Source organism: Gekko japonicus, unplaced genomic scaffold, assembly GCF_001447785.1.
Source record: "Gekko japonicus isolate JY-2015 unplaced genomic scaffold, Gekko_japonicus_V1.1 scaffold155, whole genome shotgun sequence".
In the NCBI taxonomy this organism is placed as follows: Eukaryota; Metazoa; Chordata; class Lepidosauria; order Squamata; family Gekkonidae; genus Gekko; species Gekko japonicus.
This window is the reverse complement of record NW_015167534.1, coordinates 797,782-807,805: the sequence shown is the minus strand read 5'-3', so window position 1 is coordinate 807,805 and position 10,024 is coordinate 797,782. Positions and strand designations below refer to the sequence as shown.

At 42.0% G+C, this 10,024-nt stretch overlaps 1 protein-coding gene across 1 annotated transcript in view; it reads left to right on the top strand.

Moving 5' to 3' along the window:
- GRK7 (G protein-coupled receptor kinase 7) overlaps nucleotides 1-10,024 on the top strand; it is a 63,763-nt gene that overhangs the window by 46,472 nt on the left and 7,267 nt on the right. Inside the window, exon 3 of the mRNA XM_015413472.1 lies at nucleotides 8,128-8,402. Coding sequence (XP_015268958.1) covers nucleotides 8,128-8,402 — 275 coding nt within the window. The remainder of the gene's footprint in view (nucleotides 1-8,127; nucleotides 8,403-10,024) is intronic.

Sequence of the window (10,024 nt, the reverse complement as noted above, 5' to 3'; positions counted from 1 at the left end):
TTGCGTATCATTGGATTAATCCAGCCCAAGGTATTTAGTACCTTATGAGAACTTGAGCAAAAGCGTGACTAAAAGAATGAGCTGTGATCCAGAAGGTTCCTGGTTCAAATATTGTCTCTGCCACAAACATAGTAGGAGGCCTTTGCCAACGTGCCTGGAAACTTCCCAGAACTCCAGTTGATTTCCAGACTACACAGATCACTTCCCATGGAGAAAATGGCTGCTTGAGGGGGGGTCTCTATGGCATTATACCTTGCTGAGTTCACTCCCCTCTCCAAACCCAGTCCTCCCCAAACTTCATCTCCAAATGTGCAGAGATTTTCCCACCTGGATTTAGCACACCATCCCCCATCCGTAATAGCTATGACAGTACTGGCCTATCATACAGAGCTCTTGTAAGAATTACACCAAGAGAATGTGTTCGAAGTACTTTGAATGCTGAAAGCACTATATAAATGCAATGGTCATTAATAATTAAGCAATAATTAAGGTGTGTGTGGAGTACTGATTTCTTCAACTTCGTCCCTTTGAATTTAAACATGTGAAGAATAAAAATGAATACATGAAAGATTAATCACATTCACATCTGAAATAAGCTTTTTCACTTTTGATTCTGATATTTTAGATAAATGTGTTCAGTTTCACACCTAGAACAGTGGAAACCAGCAATAACCTTGAGCAATTCTATACCCTGACCACTACAAAAATGTTCTGTATAAATCAGTACTTTTTATGGCCTGTATTGTATCTTCAGTGAACCCATGCTTCAATCAGGAATCCTCTCCAATTATTAAGGTGCCATGTTCCCCATTAGTCCCCCCCCCCTCTGCTTAGTTCTCTCTTCTTCTGTCAAAATTTATTCTAAGCTCCTGGGGTGTAGGCAGAGGGGACTTTTTATTTGACTGATTTTTGTTATGAAGCTATATAAATAGTAATTAAATGTCACTAAGGACTCATAAATATAGTGGATGGCTCAGCTCTACATACAGAGTGTAAAAACAAAATTTGGTACCTACCCCTTCCAAAATGTATAAGAAAAGGACTTCTGGTTTTGGCGATCTAATGGTGGACACGTCTCTCGGGAGCTTTTGAGGATGCGATCTGTGACCCAGCAGATGGAGAGGGGGTGTGATTGTACACACACCCCTGGAACACTTACGATGGGTTCCTAGCAATGGGACGCTGAGGATCGCTGCTTCTCTGGCACACAGCTGATGGATTGAGGCGTTCCGATGCCCCGACGGTCTCGCCGCTGTGTTCCAGTACTGGACTCAGAGATGCACACCGGGACAAGCGAGTGGAGGTCGAGCAATTTACATGTTTGATGACGAGATCTACTTGATCTATATTAAGAGTGAGTTTGGTTGAAATGAGCACCAGAGAAATGGCTGAAAGTCCCCCCTAAAGTAAGCGAGGGGGGAACCCCCTCCGCGGAAATAAAAATGGTCTTAAAGCATGCCTTTCTAAGGGGGTGAAACTGAAAGCAAAAAGGAACTGTAGTAAGGAACTTACAAGAGAATTACAGGCAACTTACAGACTTTAGAGACTTTTGGCAAACTTTTTAAAAATGTAAACAGCTTCAAAGATGTCGCTGAAGAAGATGGAGAAAGATAAGCAACCAAAACCTAAGCTTCCTTCACGAAGTGCCAGCCCAGCGAGTGTGGTCACACGACTGGATGTAACCATAGACTTCTTTAAGATGCTAACAGAAGCTTTGCAACCCCTGCTGGAGCAAATGACAACACTCAATCAGAACTTCACTGCATAGCAACAGCAACTAGATGAGAGTAAAAAAAAACCCCAGAGCAAACAGCTGAGAATCTTAAAGAAGTGGATGCCAACACCAAAAAGCTCAAAAAGCAAATGCAAGAGATCGAAAAGAAGAGAAACTCTGATGAGGCCCAGCTTTTACAGCTTCAAATGGAAAAGGCAAGCTTTTCACTGAGATTTCAGCGAGTTCCTGAGATTAAAGGGGAGAATCTTAAGACTATGAGTGATGCCCTGGGACCAGTTGCAGATTTGAAAGTGGATTTTCTTCAAGGTGAGATGGATGTGATCTATAGGTCATATCCATCTCACCTTGAAGAAAATCCACTTTCAAATCTTTTGTAGAAACAGGGCCAGGTCATTTGTTGTGCCATTTGTTGCTTTTAATATCTGATCCCTCATGTGTCTTCTGGAGAATCTAACCACCACCTCGCCGGGCAGATTATTTTTCTTTTTGTATTCTGAATGTGATCTATAGGTCATATTCAGAATACAAAAAGAAAAATAATCTGCCCGGCGAGGTGGTGGTTAGATTCTCCAGAAGACACATGAGGGATCAGATATTAAAAGCAACAAATGGCACATCAAATGACCTGTCCCTGTTTCTACAAAAGAACAACATTTCCTACAAATGGATTATACCTGAAGGCATACTCTTCACATTTAAAGATAAGAGGGGGGAAAATTGACTGCGTTATGAAAGCATGTGAGCTGATCCAACAGGGGAAGAGGACGAGAAGAGCAACAAGGGGAGTGATGACAAAATACTTACTAAAGAAGACTCGGATTCAGAACGTGGAGCGGCTGCCCCCAAGCAAGGATATCAATTGAGGGAAAGAAGAGGCAAATGAGATGTAAATTTTCTCTGAAGTTTGGTTTTTGCTTTTTAATATTAATTGTTCTTTTGTATTGTTCTTAACTAAGTCAGAATACCTGGACTTGAATTATCTAAGCGATTTTAACGATCACCTTCAATGTAACAAATTACTTTTTTTTCTTTTTAAAGCTATTGTAATCATTATATGACCACCACCTCTTGGGTTTTTAGTGGTTTACCTTTACTTTCTCCTGTAGTTTATAGTTTCCCTTTCCTTATTTTCTTGTAGTTTTGGAAAAAATTAATTAAAAAACTAAAAAAAAACACCAAAATGTAGAAGAAAAGTATTTCTAAAACAGAAAAGGGACAAAGACTGAAACACTGGTTAAAAACAGGCCCTGGTAAAGCAAAGGCACAGAAGATGTGTTCAAATAATAGTACATATGCATTGCTGTTTACCCTATTTGGATGCACAGTCACACCTTAGTGTGGTGAGGGGGGTTGTGCGTGTCAACGAAGATAAAAGCAATACCTAAGGAATTTAGACTCTGTCAAGAGGCTAAACTCCTAACAGTCAATCGAGTCAGAATGGTCACAGCTGAGACACCAAACTGAGATATATCCACCCCCTTCAGGAATCAAACTGCTTTGGTATTCCTTACTGGGTAAACAATAGGATACCGGGATATAAACCATACAGCTCATGCTCCAGTCAAAATTACACACTTTTAAGGCTTACTTATTTCAGAGAGACTGAGAAACTTGCTTTGCTCTCCCAATGTACCTCATGGAACGTTTAAAGTGTTGAAATTTGGGTGTATTGTACCTTTTTATTATTCAACTCCTAATTACCCTGCTACACTACTATATATAGCATCTAAATGCATGCCTAATTTACTAGGCATTGTGTGAAATCATTCTGCAGAAGCTGGACTAAGATCAGCAGCTATATAGTGCATCTAATAGACATTTTGGAAAAAATCATAGATGTATGCAAGAAAATGTATTTTAGTATAATTCTTTATAATATACTTTAATCTTTCATTTTTAAAAAACTCAACAGCTTTGATATATGAATAATTCCACCACCACAGGGTTGCCAACTCCAGCTTGGGAAATTCCTGGTCATTTGGGGGTGATGCCTGAGGAGGGTAGAATTTGGAGAGAGAACTCAATGGGGATGCGATATCACAGATTCTACCCTCTGAAAACTGCCATTTCCTCCAGGTCAACTGATTTATGTAATCTAGAGATCAATTGTAATTCTATAAGAACTCCAGGCCCAAACTGGAGACTGATAATCCTACTCCTGGTTTCTAAGTACTTTAGAACCTGGAATTTATAAAAAGATTGTGCACAGGTGTTAGTTAGAGGCCTGCATACAAGAATGTGACTGGGATGTTGAAATCAATATGTGAAACCAAACTAGATTTGCCAATTCTGGGTTGAGAAATTGCTGGATACTGGGGTGGGGGGAGGCAGGGTTTGGGGAGGATAGGGGTGTCAGTGGGATGGAGCCCAATCCTCCAAAGCAGCCATTTCCTCCAGGGGAACTGATCTCTGTAGTCTGGAGATCAGCTGTGATTTCAGGAGAGTCCAAGCCTCACCTGGAGACTGGCAACACTAAAGCAAACTGCTCTCATTTACTATTTTTTGCCCTGTGGCTGCATCATGTTCTCCCTGACCCACAGCTGTTCAGCCACCAATGTTTTCTAACCCCGACCATTGCTGCCTTCCCAGCAGAGGCCTGCCAGTGTATGAAGAGTTTTCTTCCCCCCAAAGTCCCTGTGTCTTGGCTCAGAGTCTGCCTGCAACCTGACCTTCTTGCTGCCATTCCTTTGGACAGTGAGAGAATGGGAAAACAAAACAAAACACCATCATTACACACAGTGTAATGTCATTTCTGGGGGAAACCAAGAAGTGATGCCACATTGCTCTAGGAACTGATCCAACAATTCCTACACTGGTGTGATGTCACTTCCCATTTCCCCCAGAAGCAATGGCACACCACGCATGACACTGGCGCCCCCATGTCCCACCCCTCCCCATCTCCTGCAGGGTGTGCCAGCCACTGGGTGCCAATGTTACTTTGGCTCCTCTTCTTAGCCGCCTGCCTTCTCCTGCCTTCCTTCCCTCAGGTATGTGTTTATTTCATGTACCCTTCTCTGCTTCTAAGCTGTACTGCATTCTGTCAGGTTGTAGTCAGGATAGGGTCTGTGGGGATGCTGACTGACTTAAAGTATTAATTTACCCCCTGTATTATCATTTTTTAAAAAAACTTTTAAATGTATGATGATGATGATTGTGATGATCATAAGTTTAAAATTAGATTTAAAATCCATCAGTCAAAACTATCAGACACAATAAAAAGATGCATATGTAAGTAACAGGGGGGGGAAGATTAATAATCCCATTAATGAATAAAAATTCATAAGCACCAGTTTAGGCACAAAAGCTTTCTAAAAACCTGCAGCAAGTTGGACAGCCCCGCCTCCCAAAGAAAGAAGTTGCTCACGGAGGATACCTCTTTAGAGAAGGTCCCCGTGTATATCATGGTTTTCCACTACATTTTTGATAGAGGGGGAACTCATAATTGGCCCTCTCTCAATGACCACAAGGCACAGGGGGTTCCTTCCGATTTCGAGGTACCAGATCATTTAAGGCTTTAATGGTCAAAGCTAGCACTTTGAATTGAGGAACCAACTTGACAACTAGTGCAGCTGTTTGAAAACTGTGGAATATGATCTATCTAGACATTCTCTGAAAAATTCTGGACCAGGTGCAGTTTTTGAATGCAGCCCCCCACAGAGTGCATTGCAGTAGTCCGATCTTGAGGTTACCAGGCCATATATGGAGGTAGCCACATCCCTATTCGCCAGGAGAGGGAGCAGCTGGCACACCAAACAAAGCTGGGAAAGGCATTCCTGGCCTTGGATGCCACCTTGAATATCAAGAAACATTTTCAGAACCTGGATAACCTCCAAGGAAAAAGTCTAAGCTTTCAAATGGAACGTAGTGCCATTCAGAACAAGTCTATTCCCTGGGTCTCCCATCATCAATACTGAAGTCTTATTTGGACTGGGACTGGGTCTATTTTCCCTCATTCATCCCACTAGTATCTTTGGAAAATTATCTTCACTTCTGTCTGTGGCCCCGGGGACATCCTCTCATTTAGATAAGCTTTTGCCAGAGTCTTCTAGTCTCTTCTGGTGTATCAACAAAAACAGCCACTTGTTAGATTTTGCAGCTAAATGCTTTGTAACTTAGAGAGCAATCCTAGGCAGGTGTATTCAGAAGTCCCATGTTAGTCAATGGACTTACTTCCAGAAAAGCGTCCTTAAGATTACAGCCATACTTACTACATTTACAATCTGCCTTTCTCAGATTTACAATCTGAAGGCAGAACATGCTAACTTTTGTGTGTTATATGCTGTCAAGTCACTTCTAACTTAAGGCAACCCTATAAATTAATAGCCTCCAAAACGTCCTGTCATTAACAGCCCTGCTCAGGTCTTGCAAACTGAATGCTCACATACAAAATGCAAATTCCGCTGATAGCCAAAACCGGCAGGTGTGTGTTTTTGATAGTCAGAGTACCACAATCAGCTGCCCCACAGTACACAGTTTTGACAACTATGCCTTTTTGTTGCCTTGTTTAACAGAAAATGCCACCAGTGGCCAAAATCAACATGCAGCTATTTATGTCACTACACTAACAAACTAGAAAGAGCCAGGATTAGCAAAATTATAGATAGGGTTATCAGGGAACTGGGAGAGGGCAGGGACATAGGGGGCATGCAGCATTGTGTGTAAAACCATAGAATTGCTAGCAATTCCTAGAGTGACCTGATGTCACTTCTGGTTTTTCCCTGGAAGTGGCATCACAGCACATACGATGCTAATTTTTTAAAAATCTCCCACCACTGAGTGGCATCAGGCAACATGGGCTGCAGAAACTCTAGATGTAGAGCAGGGGTTGTCAGTTTCCTATGCCCTTGTATCACTTCCCATTCCCATTCTTTGATTCTGTTTCTCCAGCCAGACTGGCTACGACCAATGGTACTCAGAGCCCTTATTATCAAGGGATTTAGTTGGATCAGATGGAAAAGAAAGGTCACAGGGAGGTTGGGTTGTAGCTGTTGAAAGCAGGGGATATGGCAGAACACTTCAGTAGGTGCACTACTGGCTTGCACTCTAAAGAAAGCAAACCCAGCCAATGAGATGAAAAAGGTATGGGCAGCAAAAACACTAAAACAAAGGAAGGAATGAAAACTTCAGACCACCACAGCCATTCTCTGTATGAGGCACTATAGGAATGGCTCCTGTCCATGAAGCAATGTTAAGGGCCTCCATTATTAGAAAACTGTGGGAAGAATAGAATAGTACAAGAAATTATCTCTACTGATGTATTATAAGAAAGAAGAGACTCATTAACTCTGAGAGAAAGCACCACTTAAGGCCACAACATACCTGTGTGCATCTGCTAAGTTACTGGTTTGTCTTTTCTTCAGTCATATGGAGCTTGGTGATCTTCCCAGATTATTTCTCTGCCCCTTCTTGTTAGACATAGTACAGGAAAGGGAGAGGGGAAACAGGGTGCCTAGATAGGGAGAAAAAACTGGAAGGCTGAGAGGAAAAAACCACAGTAACAGAGTGGTTGGCAGAAGGGTTGTCAGTGAGACAGGGGGGACCTCAAGAAAGAATAACTTATATCACCAGAATTAGTCAAAACGGTTAAAGGTCTGATTTCTTTCGTCGCTGAGTATTTTTTTTATAACATCTTCTCTTCAGGAATATTTATAAATATGCTCATGGTGACCTTTAGAGCACTAAATGGCTTGGATCCAGACAAGCTGAAGTCCCCAAGCTTTGAGAGCAATGGGCAAAGCCCTCCTGCATTATGTGAGGTTCTGTGTGTGTTTATGTGCCATCAAACTTGCAAACTGGAGGCTGTAGCTTCCTTTATTGAGTCCATCTGTCTCATGTTGGGTATTCTTCTTTGCTTACTGCCTTCAGCTTTTCTTAGCATTATTGTCTTTCCCAGTGAGTCTTGACTTCTCATGATGTGACCAAAGTACAAGAGCCTCTGTTTAGTCATTTTCGCTTCTTGGGAGAATTCAGGCTTAGCTTGATCTAGAACCCAATTTGTCTGGATACATGAGCTTATTTTATACTCCTGGATTAAGCAAAATCAGTGCTGAGGAACCTCTCCAATTTTCAGGCAGAAGCCATTCACAAGACCTCGTGCCTGATCTTTTGTTTGAAAGCAGAAATTGACTTTTTGCGTACAAAGCAGATATTCTAATACTGAGACAAAGGTTAGGTTTTGTAAAACTAGATCCTAAGCAAAAAGATACATTTCTTTATTTTTAGATCAGATGAATTTGCCAAGATAATGAAGCACATTTGTATCCAGATGTTTTTGTAGTTTTCATCAAATATCTGCAACTAAAATGCAGTTGTGTGTAATTTTAACCTTTTTTCTAAATCATAGGTATTATTTATTAGTGTTTTTATTTATTAAAGCGGTTTGTTCATGACAGGCTGGGACTAACGGCTACATGGCTCCTGAAATCCTAAAGGAAGATGAAACTTACTCCTACCCTGCGGACTGGTTTTCACTGGGATGCACTATTTATGAAATGGTTGCTGCTCGAACTCCATTCAGGGATCACAAAGAGAAGATCAGTAAAGAAGAGCTAAAGAGAAGGACCATAGAAGATGAAGTGAAATTTGAGCATTCTGGCTTCGATGAGGCAGCGAAAGATATTTGCAGAATGTTCTTAGCTAAAAAAGTTGAAAATCGTTTAGGAAGCAGGTATGTTTTTACTTTATTTGATTAATAAAGAAGTTAATCAGTGATTTTGTCCCCATCGGTGGGTGGCAGGACTTCGGAAGCATCTTCCATGGTCAGCAGTCTCACCTGGACTCAGTTGTGCTAATTAAAGCTCCCTTTATTGCCAAGAATCACATCCACACAGGTATCCACATGAGCACAGTTTCCTTCACCTGCCAACATTGCCCCTCAATACCTCAGGGGGCTGAGCTGTGCCTCTCTGCTGTGGGGCAATCCCACCAGGCCTGCCCAGGTCTAGTTGACTTATCTTGCCCAAGGCCCCAGCTCCTCCTCTATGCTCCTCTTCCTCCCATCTCAGCCTTTCTTAGCTAGCATGCCTCCCTTTCCTCCCCGTCTCCCTTGACATCTCACTTTTTATCTCTGGGGCGCCACCCATGCTGGCCAAGCCCAACACTGCTCCTCCCTTCTCTGAACCTTGGTCAAGCCCTTCCTTGCCTTGTCCCACCCTGTAATGGAGCAGCTGCTGCCCTTGGTCAAGTAGGTGGAGCCTCCTCTGGCTTCATCCATTCCTTTTTAGGAAACCAGATGCAAAGATACTATAATGTTTTGGGTCACTGTCATTGACACTAAAAGGGTGCCGTGCATCACATGATATTCAGACACAGGCATAAATATTAGCAGTGCTAGAAAGCAGAAGAGGGCTAAACTGAATATATCATCTACCTAATGTAGGTTTTATGCTCTCATTGCAGATAACAGGGGAACTGATTCAAGATTCATTTGTTAAAATGTCATCAATCTTTTCTTTAACTGGCCTCACTAGAATAGGACCAAAGTACATACAATAATTGGGGATGAGTGACAGGATCCCTTATGGGTAGTTTAGCCTTGAAAACCAGCCTGGGGTAAGAAGGACTATATGAACTGGGGCTCAGTGCTAGGAAAGAGAGAGCTAACCATTTATCTTTGTGCTGTTTCTCCAGTCGAAACTAGCACCCTCAGATTGCTCTTAGCCCTGCAAGGGAAAAACAGAGACAGGAAAGAACTGGGATATTTCAGCCATTACATTTTTTATTTAATTCAAAATGCTAAAGAAAGTCTTCCCCTGTGGTTTTGTGGCTTTGTGATCTTTAGAGAATCAGATGTAAAATAGACTTTCCATCCATCTCCTCCTATCCTGGAAACAATGCAAATTAATGCATCTGAAGGTGATATATGCTGTATGTCTGCTCAACTCTTTGAGAAACCACACTTTCTGAGTCCTGGGCTGCATCCACCTGAGGGATTTTTCACCATAAGGGAACACAGGAAGCCCCCAAATTTAACCGGAACTTTCACATGATGTTGTGCTCATTGTGAACATGACTCCCAGGCATTCTTGGGCTTTCCCTTTTGAGCTCAATCAAAGGGAAATGTGCTTTTTCCAGCAAATGACATATTTCTTTCTTTCTTGGAGGAAGACTTAGCAGAAGGGAGTCATCGGGATCCAGCCCAACATGACTGACAGTCCAATCATTCCTTAGAATGTGTTCAAATGCTATAAAGCAGCCTGAATTCTACTCAGAATCATACTCAGGTCTATCTACTGGGGCTTACTGTACTATGTATGGTTCCTTGGAGGAGGAGGAGGAGGAGGAGGAGGA